Below are 22,195 nucleotides of genomic sequence, written 5' to 3' on the forward strand. Positions count from 1 at the left end.
TTGAACAAAGATCGAACATTCAAAACTACAGGGGAGATGGGGTTAAAGACCATTAAGTCAGGTCTTAACCTAACCCAATATTATTTTGAATTATTCGAATCTCATCTAGCCTTGGTAAGCATTTGGGACAGTTTACATGTTTCAGATAACTTAGTTAGGTTACTAAGTATGGGGGTTTGTGAAACCATTCCAAACTTGATGGTGTAGCAAATTTTCATGTGAAGTCTCCTTACTTTGTTATTCTACAAAGGAATATGGAAAATGTCTGATATGTTTCAATGATATTGTGCTAGTCTTTATGTCATTCCAAATTTGATGACATGTCTTTCATAGTATGGTGTACCATTCCAAATTTGATGATACAACATAAATCTATGACTGATATGACGAACACAGTATTCCAAATGGAAACATGGTATGGTCCTTATGATAGAGACTATATAGGATCGAGTTCTTGTAAAGAAACTTGATGATGATGCTTATTGTTTTTTGATTTACCTTCAGCTATATATGAAATGTACTAAGTTCTTATTGTTGAACTAGATACTATTATGCAAATGATTGAATTCATAATATCTTATGAAATTCATATTTGACAAATTACAGAGAATGACGAAGATAGAGGAGAACGGTTGAATCTGGATCTTGATGAGGATGACTTACTTGATGAGTAAAGTCACATGGATTGCAAGGACTTTTCCTTTTGATTATTTCTTTTGGTTTAGCCACTTGCATGTGGAACTTCGGATTTATTGTTGGATTTAGTTTTGATCTAAAACCCTAGTTTTATTTCTTGAAGTTTACTTATTTCTTATTTGATTTATTGGATTATTGATATTCAATTTATATTGATTCAATTATTGATTGAACAATGGTTCCTATACATGTGTAATGGATATATGTAGAACACAGGAGGAGATTGTAAGGGTATTTATGTAATATCCCTTCATATGTTCTAATATAATCCTACTTTTGTTGATGCCCAGGCTGTGAGGAGCAATCTAGTAATTAGCCCATCTGACCTAAACCCTAGTTTCCCTATATATACTAGCTGGAGGCAGCAGTCTGGGTATTCCAAACTAGATACTCAGGGTGTAATGCTTTAAGCAACCTTGTGCTTAAAACCCTAACCTTAACAAGAAGGGGGTGGTGGATACGGATAAGATTGGCATATCAATTGGAATTGCAGAGAGGAGAAGAGAGAAGGGCATGGAACGATAAGGATAAGCTATCCCGCCCAATCAACGGTCAGATTTACAAAGAGGAGGAGAGAGAGAGAGAGAGAGAAAGGGGTGAGATGAGTGGAAGGAGGAGAAGGGCATGGTTGGAGTTTCAGGGTGGATTGATGAACTAGATTGCAGACAGCAGGTTGCAAAGATATTGGATGTTGGGAGGTATTTTAAGGGCATGATTGGAGTTTCGGGGATTGCAGGCAGTAGGTTGTAAGGTTATATTGCATGTTGGGAGTTATTTTAAGGGTATTGTCGTGTTTGGGTTTCTTCATGCGGGCAAGATTCTTGAACCAGGATGGAATGTTGAAGCAATGTTACAAGTCATCCTCGATCTGGCTTGGAATTAAACGGATGTGGGATTTTGTCTCAAGCAATGAAAGATGGGCAATAGAGAGCAGAGATAAGGTCCGTTTCTGGTTTGATAAATGGCTGGGTCTGTCTTCTATTGTTGAGCTATCTCACTTTAATGGAAATGGAATTCATTCATTCATTCATATCTCTAAATAGAGAGTTACATACATAGATACAAGATTGGCTGAACTGATATAGCAACCAAGCTTTCCACAGGTGGAATCGGGCTTTTTGAAGAATATTTTTGATTTAGCAAGGTAGATTAAAATTCCTTTCCCCCCTAGTGGACGATGTTTGTTTTTTTTTTTATCCAAACCATTGCTGGTGTCTTCACTGTGAAATCCGCTTGGGAGGTGATCATGTCTAGAAATCCAAAGATGTCGTGATTGTCTTTGGTTTGGAATTAATCTTTGCAGCCTCATCATGCTGTTTTTGGTTGGAGAGGGCATCACAGTGAAAATAAGGGTTAATAATGACCCTACGTGCAAAGGTCAAATATGTGAGAAAGATTTGGGTAAATCCAAGGGGGGGGGGGGGGGAGGGTTGTAACTAATCCAACTGTTGAAATCAAAAGATTTGCACAACACCAGCTTAATTTGAAATTGCATGTTGGAACCCTTCATAAGACTCAGATAACTGTATCACCACCCCTTGGAAAATGTCTCATATACCCCCTCTATTTTTAGTGTTCTCTAATAATATCCCTCCTCCAAGACATGAAACTACACCCTGATATTGCAGGAGCCCTCCCTCCCCCTTTCGATATAATCTACCACATTGCTCAAATTTTGTGAGAGGTACTACGCCTAGCCTGGCTCAAGACTGTTTTACCCTCTTCTAATTCCAAAATTTTTATTATGCGGGTTTTCTAGAATCTAGATCGTATATTCTTTCCAAATTCCCAAATTAGAAAAATCAGAAGCTTAGGACAAGAGAACACCATAAGGTGTTCCCATCTTTCCTTGTTTGTATTATTTTTTTTTTCTGCAAAACGTCAGCAAGATTTTATAAATAAGAAAGAAAAAAATAAAAATAACAAATGTTTAAAGTCAAGACTACATACCCAGACGAATACAAGAACAAATGGAATAAGGGAAGAATACCCTAATGCCAAAAACCACAAAAAGACTCAAATGTATTTGAATTTCTTAGTTGATCAAGTAAATGGCACTTGAGATGCTGGTCATGCTCAGATATAATCTGGTAAAATGTATTCTCTAATTGATGACACCATCTAATGTGTCTTCTAGATTTCTACCCAAAAAACTAATTGGATCCAAAATAATTAAATAAGTACATATAGTTATCTTAATTACGTGCCATTACCTCAATTAGTGTGTCATGTTGCAGGCTTATTGGTATCACCAGATATTGCCTTTTTGTTGGCTATGTCATGTAAGTGTCCCTGGCCATGACCCTCTCCTCCATAAATACCCTTCTAAGGGCGTGTGGCTTCCACAAGCCTTCTTCATCTCCCCTTAATTCCCCTCCCTTCATGGCACCCTTAGAACTAGAAGCTACCAACCAACCAGTCCCCAATAATGATGTTGAGCAACAGATTGATGGTATCAACTACATCCAAAGGGCACAGTGGCTCAGAGCTGCAGTTCTTGGAGCCAGTGATGGTTTGGTCTCCACAACATCATTAATGATGGGAGTAGGAGCTGTTAAGCAAGATGTAAAATCTATGATTCTTACTGGTTTTGCAGGGATGGTTGCCGGAGCATGTAGCATGGCGATCGGAGAGTTTGTGTCGGTGTATTCGCAGTATGACATAGAGCTCTCTCAGTTGAAGAGACAGAATGAAACTTCAGATGGGAAAGGAAGTGTTGATGAGAGTGAGAAAGAAGACTTGCCAAACCCATTCATGGCTGCTGGAGCATCTGCTCTTTCATTTGTTGTTGGAGCTGGGGTGCCATTACTATCAGCTTCTTTTATACAGAATTACAAGGTGAGATTGGGGGTTGTAATTGCTATGTCAAGCTTGGCTTTGGTGGTGTTTGGAGTCTTAGGTGCTGTAGTAGGGAAGGCACCTGTGAAGAGATCTTGCTTGAGGGTATTAATTGGGGGATGGTTGGCCATGGCTATAACTTATGGCTTGACCAAGTTGATTGGGCTGGCTGGGATATGATGCTTAGTTTTGCCAACTCCTATCTATATTTTATTTTCTTGTTCTCTTTTTAAGTTATGGAATTACGTGACATGTATGGGGAGATGGATCTCCTTCGCATAGGAAGGATAAGTAGTTTTTTGTTCGGGAGTGTGGACTACGCCTGTACACCCATGTGTCTATCTCTCTCCTCTTCACAGCAAGTCAGATGTATCTTTTCATTTGGGAAAGAGAGATATAGACTCATGGATGTATTGGTGTAGGTCACACTCCCGAACATAGTTCTTTTTCCTGTTAGAAATTTCTTTTCACCTTTTTTGTTTTATGTCATCTTGTTAAGATTAATTTTAATGACATGCAAATATAGGTTGTCCACTATTACTCTACTCTCTCTCTCTCTCGTCAAAGGCTAGGCTACTCTCAGTGAAATATTTTGGCATGAAATGAAGCCCCTTCAAAGAAAACAAGGAATCTAAAATATGAACCAAAGGACTCATAGTTTATTACAGATTTAAGCCATTCTTATATAGCAAAATTTCCCCTCGATGCACCCCTTTCTGGGGAAAAATATTAGATATAATACTAATAACAAGAAACCCTGAAAACAACTTTCATCAACCACGTATAATAATATACAAAAACCCTACAGTAGAATCAAGGAAAATTTGACAATTAAAAAGAGAAGAAACACAAGAAATTTGAGATAGAATTATACAAAAAAGCCCTCCCATATCACAGGTGCTTACTTTGGCCACATCCAATAACCTTAATTACTTCCATGAAATCCTAATTAATGAAGTGACAAAATTATCCAAACCTAGTAGAAGTAAGAAAATATCATTGAACTTTGAATTTGTACCACCTTCGCAACTCATCACCAAAGCCACCAACAATCTACTAGTTTCTTTGTAAAGTTTAGGAAATGAAAGAATGCAAATGAGCATGAGACCTTTCCATTGCTTCTTTTGGTTTTTCGGCTGCTGTCCTTCTTTCCCTCACCCTCTAATAGAACTCCTTTTCCACCAAAAAAATGTTGATGTTCTCTCTGGGAAGTGTGGACTGGCACATGTGCGAGGGCTAATGAGACCACATGCATTGGCATCATGGGGTCGGGGCAGTCATTTTGCTCTAACTGTGTCTGGGCGTGGATGGTACATTACCTTACAGAGAACTTTTCTCCAAAAAAAAATAAAAGAAAATAAAAACAAGACATGTAAAAGGTTAAACTCTCATTTCTCAACCCTATAAGCAAGGAGGTTACATTCAATAAAAATATAATAATTAAGATTTTTTTTCCTTTAAAAAAAATACAATAAGAAAAGGGGGAGGTTGAAACACTTCGTAATAAGAAACTTCATTTTTTTAATACATGGGTCTTAATAAGATTATCAAGGAGGCTCATCTCATTGTGCTACTTGTGACGTTGATGTGCAATTGACTTTTGAATAGCTAGTACATGTCTTGTATTAGTCACATGTTAAAATTCAGAGTTCATTTCAATTATAAGGGTTTTTCTTATTGATACCCTCAAGGTTTCCATATTTCTATCTCATTGGCCCCTGTTTCTTATTTCAGCATAAGCATATTGATTTCCGCCTATTCTTATATCTTATACCCTTTCATGGGTGAATTCCGCATATTTTCACATTTAGAATTTTCATAAATATACATATACAACATATATTATCCCGGGACTCTTTCATGGAATTCCAACAATTTCTACCGCTCCTCAAAAGCCCACAAGGACAGAGTTGATGCTCCCACATCCATAGCATGAGTAGTTGAAGCAAGTGAATGATTTGAAATTCGAGTTATTTCACGGAATAACACTTGTAAGACACTCCCATATTAAAAACCAATTCGGTCCAGCAAACATACCTTAATTCTAGTCATGTAGAATTATTCTTGTTGTGGCTTCAACATCCACAACACCACCCTTTTTAAACTTATCCCTTACAGTAGCCGGATCTTTATCCCCTCCAGTTCTCTACCCGGCCCAGTTCCCCAGTGCCTCTAACAAGGGGGGAGCTATGACCACCCTACCCCTACCCGAACACTCTGCCCAGGTGGGGTGCACCTCCCCTTTATTAGAGGCACGGGGGAACTGGACTGGGTAGGGAACTGGAGGAGATAATTTTTTCACAGTAGCCACCTTTTGCAAGAAGTCATCAACATAATAAAGGATCCAAATCCTCTACTGCTGCTTACCCGTCCTGCGCCGTGTTGCGCATACACAGCAAGGCGCACAATTACCGCCTTACCCCCAATAAGGCAAGGCGCTCGGGCAGGGGTAAGGCGGTAATTGCACGCCTTGCTGTGTCTACGTAGCATGGTGCAAGATGGGCAAGTGACAGTAGAGGATCCAAATTGCAGAATAAAAGCTTGGAAGCTTGTATAGTGATATCAATAGCAGGGCATAGCGGGGGATTGAAAGTTTTTTATTCTTCAAGCTTCTATCCAAAGCAAAGCCAACATGAACGTTCACTAACCAATTAGGGTTTCTAAAATCCTAACCACACACCATCACTTAAAGGGTGAGTTCTCTAATTAAAACCTGATAACGAAGCCCACCTTGGTTTTTAGGTGATTTAATCAGAATTGGACATTTCTGTGCAACCATACCTACCCAAGTTGGATTTTCTTGTAAGGCAGGTGGCATCTAGCGTCGAACCATTTCAAACATAGAAAAACAGTGTGCCTCCAAGTACAGGTTTTCATAGACCCATGTACCATCAAGATTGTTGCATGTTGGGAGTTTGAGGGGATTGGGTTTGGTGTGGTCATGGCCAGCAGGCCATTAGCTTTGGCTAATGGTCCTTCATCTGGGCGAGGAGGAGTTGGTAGGAAGGGAGGTTCGGGTGAAGGTGGTGGTGCGGTGGCGGTTCCAGGCCCTGTGGAGGATGGCGCTGAGGGTGGTGGGGGTCAGTTACAGCAAGAGGGAGTGGTTTCTTATGGAGGTGAAGGAGTGCTAGCTATGGTTTTGACTGGGGAGGCCTCAGGTGCGAGTGGGGATGCAGCTGGCTCGAGTGGGACGGCAGGTGTTGAAAGCAGGAAAGGAGTGTCTTGGGCGTCTTTGTTCTCTTCTAGAGCGCCTTCCGTCAGTGGAGAAGGGCTTGAACTGAGATTCATTATGCCAGCGATGGTCGATGGCAAGTGCGTAGCCCAGTGTTCTGCTGCAGGGTTATAGGGGGAGTTAATTAAATGGAAAAACACGTTGCTGGGACATTTTATTGGGAGGAGGCCTAGTTTTGTCTACACTAAGGAGATTCTTTTAAAACAATGGAAGCTAGCTGGGCGTGTGGATGTGAAGCTGTTGGATAGGGGGTTCTTTGTATTTCGTTTTAGCCTGGAGGAGGATAAGATTAGGGTCCTGGAGGGAGGGCCTTGGGCGGTGCAAAAAAGGCCAATAATCTTGAGGCCATGGAGTCCAGATATGAAGCTGGAGAAAATCAGTTTGAGTTCGATTCCGGTGTGGGTTTGTTTACCCAATCTGCCATTCCATTTCTAGTCTACAGAGGCATTAAGTTCAATTGGTAGTGTTATTGGGAAGCCTATTGTAATGGATAAAATGACAAAATCTCAAGAGCGCCTGTTGCATGCTCGGATTTGTGTGGAAGTGGATGTTGCGTGTGACTTTCCAACTGCGGTGGCAGTCCATAATGAGAATGGCTCGGTGTTTTCCCAACGGGTTGTGTATGAGTGGAAGCCTCCTCGTTGTCAGACGTGTTTGGTGTTTGGACATCACTCTATTCAGTGTGAAGGTGGATTGATAGGAAGGGCTGAGGAAGAGAGAATTATCAGGAGGGAATGGCGAGTTAAGAAAGGGCAGGTGGGTAGCAGGTCTGGGCCAAATATCCATCAGCAGGAGCATGTGGCCGGAGATGGGGAGCGACCGGTGCCGGAGAAGAGGTTATTTCAAAATTTGAATTCTCGTGGGAAGTCTATCGTTACAGGGAACTCGTTTAGAGTCCTTGCTTCGGTGGGGGAGCAAGAGGAGGTTGTTGAGATGAATAAGGAGAGATCACATGGGGAGCTAAATTCCTATCTGAATATTCTTTCGGTTGTGGACTGCGAGGAGGATTCTTTGGCTCTTGATAATAGGGAGGATGTGACACTTGGCTCTCCTCTAGTGGCTGGTTCAAATAAGGAAGGGAATGGGATGGGTAATTCGCATTATTCCATTCAAGGTGGGACTCCTAGTGGCGTGGAGGTGGATTCGGTTGAGCAGGAGAGAGGAGATAAGATAGAAGCAATGTGTAAGAAGGGAAGGGCTCAGATTAGGGTGGAGGAAGGTGTCCAGCTTGCACGGGGGTCTTTGGAAGGAAAGGCGCAGAGAAGCCATGTGGATGTGGAGGAAGGTGAAATAGAGGAGGATTCTGATCGTCTCTCTAAAGGTATGGTGCACGTTTCTCAGAGTTATAATCATATTGAATCCTTGGATAAGAATTTGAAAGTGGACCAAAATAGGGAGGTGGTTATTGCCCATAATTTAAGGAAGAGAAGGGCTGTACCAACGTCTAAGGCCCAGAAGGTGGTTTTAAATAATACATTGAAAAAGAAATTAGATGGAACGGCTTTAGGAGGGAAGAAGTCGGGTGGGACCCACTTTTTAAATATTGCTAAATGAAGTGTTTGGCATGGAATGTTAGAGGCATGAATGCCTCTGTCAAACGGTTAGCGGTTAAGAAGGTCTGTGTGGATAATCAAGTTAAGTTAGCTTTCCTATTAGAGACTAAAGTGAAGGTGGAAAATTGTGCGTCTATTTTTAACCATTTTATTACAGATTGGAAGTACTTGCACAATGGAGAGGCTAATTCTTCTATTCGAATATGGATGGGGTGGGATCCTAAAGTTTTCAGTGTGGAAGAAATCCAAAAATCTAGGCAATTTATTCATGCTCGGGTATCTTGGATGGGAGGAAGGAATTGTGGAGGGATATAGGGACACTAGCTAATTCTATAGTGGGGTCTTGGGCTGTGCTAGGAGATTGTAATGTGATAAGGAGCCAAAGAGAGAAAGTTGGAGGGGATCCAATTCAGCAGGAGGCAGTTGATGATTTTAACTCCTTTATTGATGACTCAGGACTGGTTGACTTGAAAAGGGGGCAGGGCTGACCTGGAATAATAGACAAAGTGGGGTTGATAGAATATGCTATAAATTGGATAAGGTGATGGTAAACCTAGCCTGGATGGATGCTCTGCGGTCTTCTGAGGCAGTGTTTAACCCTCCAAGTCTGTCTGACCATTCCCCTGCAGTGTTTGCTATTTTAGACAGGATTGATTTCGGCCCTAAACCTTTCAGGTTTTTTGAGGCCTGGATTGGAAGAGATGGGTTTGATGATGCGGTGGTCAGGGGCTGGGAACAGGCTATTGACATGTCTTGTAATCTCATTCTTCGTTTTGCTGCCAGGCTGAGAAATGTTAAGAAGGAATTAAAGAAGTGGAACAAAGAGAGTGTAGGAGATGTGTTTGCTGCGGTAAAGGTAGCAGGAGAGGAGCTGAACCATATTCAGAGCACACTTGGTGCACATCCAGATGACCCGAATTTGGTTGCTATGGAGACTCAGGCTAAGGTGAAATTGTGGGAAGCATTAGCCATTGAGGAAAAATTTTTAAAAAAGAAGTTAAGGATAAAGCATATTCAGTTGGGTGATGGAAATAACAGCTATTTTCACAAATCTATGACCTATAGGTAGAATAGAAATCATATTCTAGAGATTCAGGGGGAAGGAGGAGAATTGGTGAAGGATCCCAATCTCATAAAGGGAGAAGTTGTGTCCTTTTATAAGAAGCTGTTTGGGGCAGATGCTGATGACAGAGGATTTTTTCCTGATTCGGTTCCATTACAAGGAGGGCTGTCGTTACCAGATCAGGAAGCTCTTGTTGGGAAGGTGTCTAATAAGGAAATTATGAAAGTGGTGTTTGATATGAAGAATTCCAAGGCACCAGGGCTTGATGGATTTGGGGCTGCTTTCTTCAAACATTCTTGGGCTGTAGTGGGTGAAGACCTGACTTTGGCAGTAAAGTGGTTCTTTCAAAAGTCTTCCCTCGCTGGCTTGATTAATGCTACTTTTATAAGCCTGATTCCCAAGGCTAGTGATGTTTCTTCTTTTGCTAGGTATAGGCCTATAGCTCTGTGTAATCTGTTGTATAAGATAATTACCAAGATTCTGTCTAATAGATTACGGAGAGTTGTTGGGCAGGTGGTTAGTGATTCTCAATCTGCTTTCATTAAAGGAAGATCTATTGTGGACAATATCTTGGTGTGTCATGATGTGGTTAGAGGAATTGAGCAGAAAGGTACAAGCCCTACAGCTGTGTTGAAGGTGGATCTCCATAAAGCATATGACTCTCTTAGCAGGAAATTCTTATTTGCCATTATGGAAAGAATGGGATTTCCAGTGAAATTTATTGAGTGGGTGAAGGCTTGTGTAGACTCTCCTTGGTTCTGTATTATGCTGAAAGGCAGCCCTGCTGGCTACTTCAAGGGGGGAAGAGGAATCAGGCAAGGGGATCCCATTTCCCCCTATCTCTTTACTATTGCTATGGAAGGTTTTTCAGCTCTGATGAGGAAGTTGGAAGTGGAGGGAAGGATCAGTTTATTACCCAGGTGTAGGAGTTCACATTAATCCCACCTCATTTTTTGCAGATGATCTGATGATGTTTGTGAAGGCCGCTAGTGACTCTATTTCGACCTGTCTGGGGGCCCTGGATGAATTTCATACCTTCTCTGGGTTGAAACTCAACAGGGCTAAGTCCTCTATTATTTTAGGGGGCCTTACCCATACTGCCAAACTACAACTTCTGGAATTAACGAATTTTGTTGACACCAAGCTACCTATCCGGTACCTTGGTGTGCCTCTAATCTCTCGTAAGCTGGGTATTGCAGATTGTTCCTGTATTTTGGATCGAGTGCGGAGCAAGCTTGAGGGATGGAAAGGCCGATTTCTGTCCTTGGCAGGACGGGTTCAATTGTTGAGTTCTGTGCTTCAAGGCTGCTACATCTACTGGTCAGGTATTTTTGCCATTCTTGGTGTTGTCAAGAAGAAGCTGGAATCCATCTTCTCCAATTTTCTGTGGTCCAGCCCCTCACTTGAAAGAAAGGTACACTACATCTCTTGGGACAATATCTGTAAACCTAAATCTAAAGGAGGCCTAGGTATAAGACGAATCTCTGACATGAATACAGCTGGTATACTTAAACAAATCTGGTGGATTGTCTCTAAGAAGGATAGTTTATGGGTTAGATGGGTGAATTTCAGATATCTCAAGAATGACTCTATCTGGATTGCTAAAGTTCCACAAAACTGCTCTTGGGTATGGAAGAAAGTGCTTAAGTACAGAGATCTAGTTGAGGCCAATATCTTCCATATCATTGGGGATGGTCGATCAACTAGGCTTTGGCTTGATCATTGGCACCCTAAAGGAGTTCTGCTAAAAAGATTTGGGGAACGTATTCAGTTTGATGCTGGATCCTATCGCCTCGCTTTGGTTTCAGATTTAATTAGGGATGGTGATTGGCGTGCACCTCGTCTGAGTTCCTATGATTTGATCACGGTTGGGAGAGATCTCCCTAGTGTTCCTATAGTGAGGGGGGGGAAGGACCATATTGTTTGGAAACAAACCTCTAATGGTTTATTTACCACAAAATCGGCTTGGGAGATGCTAAGAAGGAATGCTAATAAGGTGGAATGTTTCAAAATTGTTTGGTTTCCGGGGTATTTTCCTAGGCACTCATGCACAGCTTGGAGGTGTCTAAAGGAGGGTCTTCCAACTAAGGACCAACTTGTTAAAAGGAATATTCGGGTTGGGCAGCATTGTGTCCTGTGTTGGGGGGGGGGGGTGGAGAGCCATAGCCACTTGTTCTTTGAGTGTCCTTTTTCCAAGACAATATGGGATGGGGTTAGCTCTTTATGCTGTCCTGATGGGAAGGGGCCTACAAGCCTAGCGGATGTGGTTAGGTGGCTTTCTTTTGTGGTATGCACCAATGACAAGCTAGATGTTATTCCAAAGCTGGCTTTTGACGCATCTATTTACCATATTTGGTGGGAGAGGAATCAGCGCCTTTTCCGCAATACAGCTAGGACTATAGACAGGATTTGGGCAGATATTAAATTTGATGTAGCCACTAAATGTTCTCACCCTCCTATTAAGATTGTTTGCAATCCTAGAAACCAGTTCTTGGTTGAAAAGTGGGGGGTGCAAGTACATTGGACAATTTCGGACCCTGTATGTTGCACTTGGTTATAGCCTCCTTCCCATATGGTGGCGCTTCATTGTGATGGATCGTTGAATGCGGATAAAGCAGCATAGGAGAACCCATCCTAGCCTATGTTGGTAAAGGGGGGGAGAGGTCAGTGTTTAGCATGGAGGTACTAGCTATACATAGAGGGGTGACCTTGTGCTTGGAGAAGGGATTCCATAGTGTGTGTATTAGATCTGACTCAAAATTGGCGGTGGATATTATTACTGGTGAGACAAGTTGTCCATGGATGGTGTATGTGTTGAAATGCCAAATCACAATTCTGATCAACCAACTGACTAAAGTAGAAGTAAGACATGTTTGGAGAGAACTGAATCAACCGATAGATTTTGTGGCTTCCATTGATAGTGGGGATGGGGAAACTATTATGTATCCTTCAGGTTTTCCTGACGACCTAATAAGGCTAGTTCGGGATGATACTGATAGGAAGACATATTTTAGACAACCATGATTGGGTTGGGGAGGCTTTGCTCTTGTATGTCCGAGGGGAGTGTCCTCGGTGTGTGTGGGGCTTTTTCCTCTACCTTAGGGATATCTAAGGGGTGGAAATAGGTCGCCTTCTCCTGTAATTTATTTTTCTTCTTTATATACTCTCATATTACCCATCAAAAAAATAAAAAATAGCAAGGCATAGCCTAAGAGTATCACAACCCAAACCCGAGATATGGTAATGGATGCAATCCTCACGGGCATGATCAAGATGATAGGGGATGATAATAATCCTGTCAAAATGGATGTGTTAATAGGTAAAACCGAAATGTGGCCCTCATCTAGAAGGTACACCCGAAGATGGTTCCCATCCATGTAAAAAGGGAGATACGTACCGTCTCTCCTTTCAAGGTTGGATCCCATTACTGCCGAGCTGCCTGTACTGCGCCCTACTGTGTAGACACAATAAGGTGCGCAATGACTGCCTTACCCCTACCCGAGCACCTTGCCCGAGTGAGGGTAAGGCGGTCATTTCACACCCTACTATGTCTACACAATAGGGAAATTGGGGAAGCTCGGTAGTACAGGATCCAGATCCCTCCTTTCAACGAACACTACCAAACATATGGTTTTCGATTAATCCTAAAAGCTCTTCCTTTGGTGGTGAATACATAAACAAAGTGGTCTACTTAAAGTTATTACATCAGGGGAGAGACAGAGAGTACTACTGTACCCTCCCCTAGCTGCTTAGAGAACTTTTTCCCCATAAACTTCATAATTCATAACATGAATAGGTTTGGCCAAGAGAGTTATTAGTAAGTGAAAACCCTAAACTCCTAAATCACATAAGTTGTTTAATGGTAGGATTGATGAATCATATAGATAATGAGACTGGTTTAGATCGATCTTAACCCTACTTGGATGATTTCTCATGATTACTCAAATAGGCATAACCTTCTTATGTCTTAAACTGAAACGATGTTATCCCAAAAACAAAAAAAACTGAAACGAGACCAAATAGATGATTGGTTTGGTCAATCTTATTTTCTTTTTCATATTGGTCCGTCTGTTCTGATTTGGTTACTTGACCCCATTTGACACCCCCAATGTCCAAAATCTTAGTAATATGTAGTGGTAATGCTTTAGCTCTACAAAATTCAGATTTACCTTCGCTTTAGCTTCTACCAAAAGGGCAGTATAAACTCTGTTAAGATCACTTCCACAATTCCACCTTACAACAAATTTGAAATGCCTCCTGAAAATTTTCAATGGAGGGAACAGTTGACTTAACTAGGGACTACAACTTGGATGGGCCGCATAAGTTCTTTAACCTCACCCCTACCCCAACCCAAACCGGGGCCTAATCTGCGGCTTTAAAATCCATATCTTAGCCCAGCCTAGCCTGTTCTATGAAATCAAATTCCTGGCATAACTAAAAAGAGCAAGGTTAGGGTTATACAAGAAGGGATGCACCTTAAGGTGAATGAGCTACGGTCCATCCTTGGCTTAGTAAACTACCATCGGCTGATTAAAGAAGACATGGCAATGGTTTGTCATGGAGTAACATGGCAAACCATTGAAGGTGCATACAGATGCATTTGATTTCACAATAGGAATGGGTGTTGATGCAAGAAAGATACCTATCACCTATGAGAGTCATAAGCTGAACAACACCGAGCAATGCTATACTACCCATGAGAAGGAGATGACCGCAGTGATGAATGGCTGAAGGACTTGATGCCACTACCTACTCAATCAAGGTTTGTGGTGGAGGCAGTTGTCACTTAGCTACTTCCAAACCCAAAAGAAGCTAAATTCCAAGAAAGCTAGATGGCAATACCTCTCCATTCCAAGAACTCTCACTGCACACCGCTGATGTCCTTGTAAATTTTGCCAGAAATATGTATCCTATCATAAAGAAAGAAAAGAAAATGAACCAAGAAAAGCTATTGTCAAATATCATCATTCATCAACATGACGACCTACCTGAGAAAAAAAACGAAAGGAACCTTAGAAAGCATATCAAATGGAGTCTCTGAAACACAAGGACTAAGTCATGGGTCACCTATTTTAACATATGCACAATCCCACCACTGACAACCCCAATTACCATTCCTCCCATTCATGTACGAAATCATTCCACATTGTAGATGCAATTGAATCCTGTAGAAAAGAAGCAAACTCATCGTGTACCTGTACCGTGGCACCAAAATCCATCTCGGGTTGGTCAGGATCCTGTGATTCATTCACCATTCTCTGTCGGACACTATTAAACAACCAATCATTTCTTTCTTCACGTCGTATATGATTATGTATAACACAAGCAGCTATAACCAAATCCCTTTGGATATGAAATGCATACTGAGGAGCCAACTTGAGGATAGGAAACCGTTCTTTCAACACATCAAAAGATCGCTGGATAATACTTCTTAATGAAGAGTGCCGATGATTAAATAACTCTTTTGCAGTTCTCGGTTGCTGATTAGCACCCCTAAATTCATGGAGCTGGTACCGAACACCTTGATATGGGGAAAGAAAACCCACCGTATTCATGTAACCAGCATCGACAAGGTAGTACTTACCTGTAGCATGACCATTTCAAGATGAGTAAAGAGGAGCTCATGCTTTAAAAAAATGCACGGCAGAAGATATAAATACAGGGGTAGAGAATATAACTAGTGGATTTTTGTGTGTGCGCTTCAGAGAGAGAGAGAGAACCTTCAGGAATTTGAGGGAAATTCTGATCAGGGTCATTAAGGACAGCTCTCAATACACGTGAATCTGCAGCTGAACCCTCCCAACCAGGATAAACAAAAATAAACTGCTGATCAAAAGTGCAAGCCACCAACACATTTTGAGATGGAACACCATTTCTATTACGAAATCGAGATTGATCTTTGGCTAGGACATGTGCAGGGATGTGTAAGCCATCTATTACTCCAATACAATCCTGAGGAAAAATGAACACAATGAAAAGATTAGAATGAATATTAAAAGAAAATTCCTGAGGGAAAATGAACAGAATGAATATTAAAAGAAAATACTGTCATCAGAACCAGACCTTGAAATATGGGTAGAATCGAGTATTGTTGAGGATTTCTGGTGGAGTGGTGGCCTGCCTTGGCTGTAAAAATTCACGAGACAGTGATTTGATTGCCTTCAATACATTATTAAAATGTCGGCTGATGGTTTCACCAGAGTGCTGAAAGCGTTCTTGGATGACTCTATTACGCTCATTGTGGCCAATAATGTTCAAGAATATTGCCAATTGCTCATCTATTCTAACACCAGCAGAATCACGTAACAGCTCTTTTTGTCGGAGGATTTCACAGAACTTAAAGAAGACATGTTTATCCATCCGTAACATTTCACGAAAAAGATCATCATTACCATTTAGCACTTCATCCATAAATTCAGATCTGATAACTGATGATTCAGAAGGCTGCTTACAGATGTGATTATAATAGAAATAGCCTGCAGCAGCTGCAACTAATTCCATCTCATCCAGTTCTAAATCATAGTCATCCATGTGTGCTGATATATCTGTGCCAATAGAATTAACAAATAAAATGCATAACAAATAATACAAAATCAATGGCTACTGTGCAAATTCATTTGAATATGCAAGTGTTTTAAATTTCACAGACACGAAACCATGATAAGAAATGATATTTTAAAACCATTAATATTAAATTTAGGATCATTCATTCATCCCAGAAATGTCACAAACATCAATGCTAAACTGAACACACACAAGATAGATAAGAAGAAATCTTTTGAATTGTTCTGGCCATGACAAACAAATTCAGAATAGAAAACACTATAAAGATATATTCCAGGAAGTCCTTCACACCAAAGAACTAGACGGAGCACTGCACTTTCCCTGCAACCATGTCAATCGTTTCTCACTTCTAAGAGAAATGAACGTCTCCCTAGCATTAGTGTTCTCAAATAAATCCAAAGCCATAAAGTAGAGGCCCTGATCAATGCCCAGTATATCATCAAGTACTTTTACACACTTGCTTATAGAAAATGGATCATCATTCTTCATCATTGCATTTGCCCTCATTTTTGAAGCAGCTGCTATTTCTAGCATAGCATCTGCTATAGCATCAACAGTAGATCTGCGGTTTCTCTTGCGACGACCTGAATTCGGTGGCATCACAGAGTTATGCTTGTTGTGTCCATCCAACATGTTCACGTCCTCTTCTGAATGTGATGAAGCTTCGTCCTGCACAAATGTCGCTGGTGCACTGGGATCAACGGACATGCTTGCAGACTCAAAACATAGCACTTGATTTCAACTGTCTCAATCCAAAATGGAAAGAGCCATAAACCCAAAGATCAATCCAATACTGAGTCATACCAGAGAAATAAATACATGCTCAACAAAAGGGATGGAGAGGGGCAGAATGAAAAAGAAGAGAGGCAAGATGACTGCTCCAGTTCTCTATCAAATTTACAAGAATCCAATACCAATAAAGAAAATGAAAAAGATTTCAAAGTACAAGACCTGTAAATCTTGTAACTATATCACTTCCCACTGAAATAATAGCAATATAAAAAAATGGGGTTTTTATAAAAAAACAATCCTACTAATTAACAAGGATAAAGGACATGGTATTGGTGTCAGACAGAGCACCTTCAGGAAAAATCGTCTAGAAACAAGTAGTATATCTCAGTGACCCTCCTGTACTTTGAAATAGTCTTCAACATGGCAGAATTTTGAAAATACAATGTGTCCTCACATAGAAATCATACCATTTGGGATTCAAATCATAAGATATAAATCTAATCAAAGAAATCTTATAATAAACTTCTTTTAAGGTTTAAGTTATATTGTATATAATTAGATCGAAGATTTAAATCATTTTCTTAAAATTGCACAAATTGTAAAAATATGATTGTCACTTAAAGTGGCTATTCATTAATTAATTGTCAGAAAAATGAGGACAGTGACAAGTTCTTCTCTAAGTTTCGCCACTCTAACAAGTCACCTACATCAAATTTCAATCTCCCCTCTGGAACAAAACGACAGTTTTTTTACAATAATACTCAGTATACAAAGGGATTAAACATTTTGGGACTTGACTTCACATCATTTAGTCATGTGGAGGGTTCTTACCCAAGCCAATTGAGTGACCAAAACAATCTCCTTTGTAAAAGGTTACTTGTTAATTGGCTCATAGTGAATATGCCAATACATTCTAAAGGAAAAATGTAGATTGCAATTAATTTCTAAAACCGTCCTTAATCTTATGATTGAAATATGATATCATTACTTAGGATCCCTCATAATTACAAAAATAGTTCTACTTCTAAACACTGAACATAATCAACTAAACAAGTCTGACTAAAGTATACAACAACAACAACAAACTCAGCCTTATCCCAACTTAATGGGGTCAGCTACATGAATAAAAAAAATGGAGAATGGACACTGACAAATGAAAGGTGGCAAATGCAAAGAAAGAAAAAAGATAGAAGTAAGAGGAACGATGCACAGCCCAGTAAGTCAAGAGAATCTTCGCTAAATGGGATCTACTACATGGATCCTTACTCTCCAATAGGCTCTATCCGAAGCCATAGTTGGCACAAGACCTACACTATGCATGTCCTTTGATGTAGATCGAAGCATGAAGAAGACAGACAGACAACTCAAAAAAAATTTACTGTTCACGTGAACAGTACCACGGGTTACTGTTCACGTGAACAGCGATTTGGGGTTGATATGGACTGCTGGGTTTGAAGATTAGGTGTTGGATGCTGGTGGAATATTCTATTAGAAGCTGTTATTAATTTAGTTTCTATTTTGGCATAGGCCTAGTATCTATTTTGTTAGCTATTTGTTTCTAAATTAGAGTTTCTATTTTAGTTGCTTAGCTTTTGTTTAGAAGTTTCTATTTCAGTTAGTTTCTAGTTTAGTTTCATTGCTTGTAATCCAAGTCTCAGCCTTATAAGAGACTTGCTATTTTATTGTTTCCATTTTTATAGTTTGCAATTTTAGGACTTGTCAAAGTTAAAACTTTCTAATTTTTGGAACTTGAGGAACATGTCATTGCAACCTATTTATATGTAAGGCTATTAGAAGCCAAACAGACCGTTTAATGAAGTTTATTATTGCTTTGAGCAAGTTTTCTCTTGTCCATGTGTGTAACATGAAGGCCTGGGAGGCCAGGCTGAGAGAGCCAAAATCCTAGGGCTGAGAGAGCTGAATCTCCTTATCCCTTTCCCCTTCTTCTCTTATTCGTTTCCCTACTGTTCCTGCTGTTGTGTGAGTGCAATCAAATGCTGCTACCTACTACTACATCTGTGAAGACCTAGCGAGCATCCTAAACAACAACTGAATCTGTTCTTGCTGTCCAGAGGCAAAGAAGACCCCTTTCCACACTTGCGGCTGCATCAGTTCCTATTCACTACTATTGATTTGAAGGTCTTGATCTCAGCACTCTTTCTCCCAATCAGAGTGATACTCGGAGGACTGCTTCAGGCCCCTAAGGAGTCCACTAGACCTCAATCTTGAACTCTGTTGTTGTTCATTTCATTGTATCGATCCTGCTGCAATCGATCTCCCGCTGGTTTCCCTCGTTTGAAGTCTTATAGGTTTGCCCCTATCTCTTTTAACTCCTTTGATCAAGATCAATACACTCTTCCTTACTGAGGCGTCCCTTGGCCTCCGTAGAACATGACCATACCACCTCAAACGACTCTCTTGAAGCTTATCATTGATTGGGGCAAGCCCCAAATCCGCTCTAATACGTTCATTCCTCATTTTCTCCTTTCTAGTTTTTCCGCACATCCGTCTTAACATTCTCATCTCTACTACACATAACTTCTCAATATAACATTTCTTAACTACCCAACATTCTGCCCCATACATCATAGTCGGTCGTACAACAATCATGTAGAATTTTCCTTTAAGCTTTAATGGAATGCGTCGGTCACACAATACTCCGGATGCACCTAGAGGGGGGCTTGAAGGAGAAATAAAGTAGTCACATTCAATGCAGAGATTCGTAATGGAATATCTTCTGTAGGCTTAAATTTACCATCACTTTAACGTGTACCAGAAAGTTTTGTTGCATGCATCAGATGTGGACAACATATAAAGTTGAGAGTTAAACCTTGAACTTTATATGTGCAAGCAAGAAACTAGGATATCCCTTCCAACTCCACACCAAGGTAATTCACGTTAAAGCTATTCCTCTAGAAGCTCGAGCCACTATGTTGTTAGATAAATTGGTCACAATTGTATCAGAAGAAAATATGGGAATTGTCAGGTGTATTGCAATTCCTTTTGCCTTTGGCCAGAAATTTACTTAACTTTTCTCAGAGGCAACACCTTTAAGCTCCCTAGGCCCACGCCCACTTGTTGAGGGTTGATGTCTTGTATTCTGTGGACTGGGTTGTGGGATGCCTCCAAAGCACCATTAATATTTTTTAAGGTTTACATGGGGGTAATTCAGGAAACTTGTATCTCTTTGTTTCCCTACAAATTATTATGGTGGGGGGTTATTAGGTTTACTATGAATTCCTTGTAAACACAGAGAGGCGTGAGGAAGAGAGCTTGTAACCCTTTCTCCATTGTTATTGAAACTGCACTCATCTCTCCGTGGACATAGGCACCTTGCCGAACCACATAAATACTTGCGTTGTTGTTGTGTGATTGTTTCTTCTTTTTGTTTTCCATTTATTTTTCTGCATCGTGCATGTAGGATTTTGTTTCTACACAACCCCACCCCCACCCTCACCCTCACCCTCACCTCACCCCACCCCAAAGGAAAAAAATAAAAAATGAAAAACAGCCAGTTATGCTGCAGCCATTATTCTTCTTCTTTTTTTTGTTTTGGGGGGGGGGGAGTGGAGTAAGAAGGTTCAATTGATTAGTTTTGCATGACTTTTCATTTTTTAGTATTTTACCATACAGTCAATGTGTAGTAGCAGCAAATACATATCCTTCAATACATGAAGTTTTTTGTTTCGCCACAAACCTAATCAGTTGGGTTTTTCAGTTTCCATTGACTCACAAAGCTCTGTTCGTCAGACTCAGGTTCACATTCTGAGGAAGATACAAAAAATTATAAACGAAGAGAACAAACAACACCTAAATTATCTCAAGGTCAAATAAAAAACCAAACTATCAAACTGCATAGCCAAAATCTGAACTTTGAGAGACAAAAGATGAAGCTCACCAACCTACCACTGTTTCACCCTTGCTTTGCTTTGTGTTCTTGTGCTGTCTCCTATCTCTCGGCTGAGGAAGCAAACACAGTACAGCACAGAGCAGTAGGGTTTTGCAGTTTTGAAATTACTTCACTCTTTTTTTCTTCATTCTTGGTCTTGGGTACAGAGAAAGTTGTGTGCCCACTGCTTCCCATTTACAATCTCACACGGATAGTTAGTAAGTTTGGGAATGGCAATAATACTGGTACGGATACGTACGGCAATTTAATGGACTACACAGCAATAATACTTTTCAAAAATCTGGCGTAATAAAACGTGTACAGCAATGATACGGCATGTGTTTAATACATGTTTAATATGGTTGCTCTGTAAAAATTCGGGAGCAAAAATACGGACATATATTCACCATGCAACAAGCATGTGCACCTAATAAACACAATAATAGCATTTGCTAATGTTCCCAAATTTGATTATTGATGCACATCATCAATTTTTACATTACAAATTTGGGTTCAAATGCTGCATTCATCCTCAATCACCCCATCCCAATTGACTTGCTGATCCCCTTTTGACTGCCCAAGTTGGATCGATGGGATATCAACCAACTTGTTTACCAAAAAAAAAAGAATATCAACCAACTTGACTAGGTATTAATCAAAATTAACAATAACTGATCCCATTTCCAAGCCCTAAATCCTTGCAAATCAAGCCGTTATTAACCTAGGCAGCAATCACCAATAACTTAGCTATTGTTTGTTAGAAAATTTCAGTAGCAGGATTAACAATAACCAATCTCATGGCCAACCTCAAAGTTTATCTACATCAAATATGTCAAATTGGAACACCATCACCTAAAAAGTTTGCAATTTTGATCCGTCTTTCAGTCTCCATAAAAATGAAAACCAGATTTGAAAGAACCATTGTAGAATCTATTAGGACTTGTAGAAGACAATAAGCTAAAAACACTAACGAAATGAAAAAGAACAAAGCGATCATCTGAAACCAGACTACTCATGGCACATGTTCATTACATTTCTCTTTAATTTTTATATATACAGAGAGATATAGGTTTAGATTTACAGAAAAAACTTACAGTAGCGATTCTCGTTGATTTGCGAGAGACGGAGAAGAAGAAGAAGGGAGCACCGGGGGCAGAGGCTCAACTCGAGGTATATGAATCAATATTCAAGAACTTCAATCGCCAACCGCCATTGAAATCATCTGGGAACAATCTGAACGGAGCCGGAGAAGAAGGGGGCTAGGCCGTTAGGGTTCCAACTTCCAACCCCAGTGCTCTTTGGTTTGGTATTTTGAAGGGCAAGGGTTAGGTGAAGAGTTTCAGTTGCTGGCCGCCACTGATATCATCAGTGAATGGCGAACGGAGCCGGAGAAGAAGGGGGTGGCCGCCACTAGGGTTCCACTGTGGCTGGAGAAGAAGTGAGAACCAGGGTTTTCAGTTCTCGAAGAGAAGGACGAGCGTTTGGATTTAGGTTTAATCACTAGGTTTCTGAAAGCCGGCAAGTTGAGCATAAGATCTCGAAGAACATCTACATCTTGTGTAAAACAAATCGAAGAGGGAAATTTTGGGAAGGCATTTTGATTGGTTGAACTTGTTTTAGTATAAATA

The 22,195-nt window shown here is 40.4% G+C and overlaps 2 protein-coding genes across 2 annotated transcripts; one reads left to right on the forward strand and one right to left on the reverse strand.

Moving 5' to 3' along the window:
- The first annotated feature begins 3,078 nt into the window (after positions 1-3,078).
- LOC122663229 (vacuolar iron transporter homolog 4-like) lies at positions 3,079-3,714 on the forward strand. The gene has a single exon (XM_043858919.1). The coding sequence runs from the start codon at positions 3,079-3,081 to the stop codon at positions 3,712-3,714; it is 636 nt and encodes a 211-aa protein (XP_043714854.1).
- Positions 3,715-14,478: 10,764 nt separating this feature from the next.
- LOC122662213 lies at positions 14,479-20,688 on the reverse strand. Its single transcript, XM_043857790.1, has 4 exons — positions 20,585-20,688; positions 15,446-15,931; positions 15,103-15,334; positions 14,479-14,966 (listed from the first exon to the last, which is right to left on the reverse strand). The coding sequence occupies exons 2-4, from the start codon at positions 15,911-15,913 to the stop codon at positions 14,491-14,493; spliced, it is 1,176 nt and encodes a 391-aa protein (XP_043713725.1). The 5' UTR covers positions 15,914-15,931; positions 20,585-20,688; the 3' UTR covers positions 14,479-14,490.
- Positions 20,689-22,195: the final 1,507 nt, after the last annotated feature.

This window comes from Telopea speciosissima, chromosome 5 (genome assembly GCF_018873765.1).
Source record: "Telopea speciosissima isolate NSW1024214 ecotype Mountain lineage chromosome 5, Tspe_v1, whole genome shotgun sequence".
Lineage (NCBI taxonomy): Eukaryota > Viridiplantae > Streptophyta > Magnoliopsida > Proteales > Proteaceae > Telopea > Telopea speciosissima.

Coding starts and splice junctions, on each gene's coding strand:
- LOC122663229 (XM_043858919.1), top strand. CDS start 3,079: ATGGCACCCTTAGAACTAGAAGCTACCAACCAACCAGTCCCCAATAAT.
- LOC122662213 (XM_043857790.1), bottom strand. CDS start 15,913: ATGGATGACTATGATTTAGAACTGGATGAGATGGAATTAGTTGCAGCT. Junction 15,335..15,445: donor GATTCTACCCATATTTCAAG/GTCTGGTTCTGA, acceptor ATTTTTCCTCAG/GATTGTATTGGAGTAATAGA. Junction 14,967..15,102: donor TTTCCCTCAAATTCCTGAAG/GTTCTCTCTCTC, acceptor GTCATGCTACAG/GTAAGTACTACCTTGTCGAT.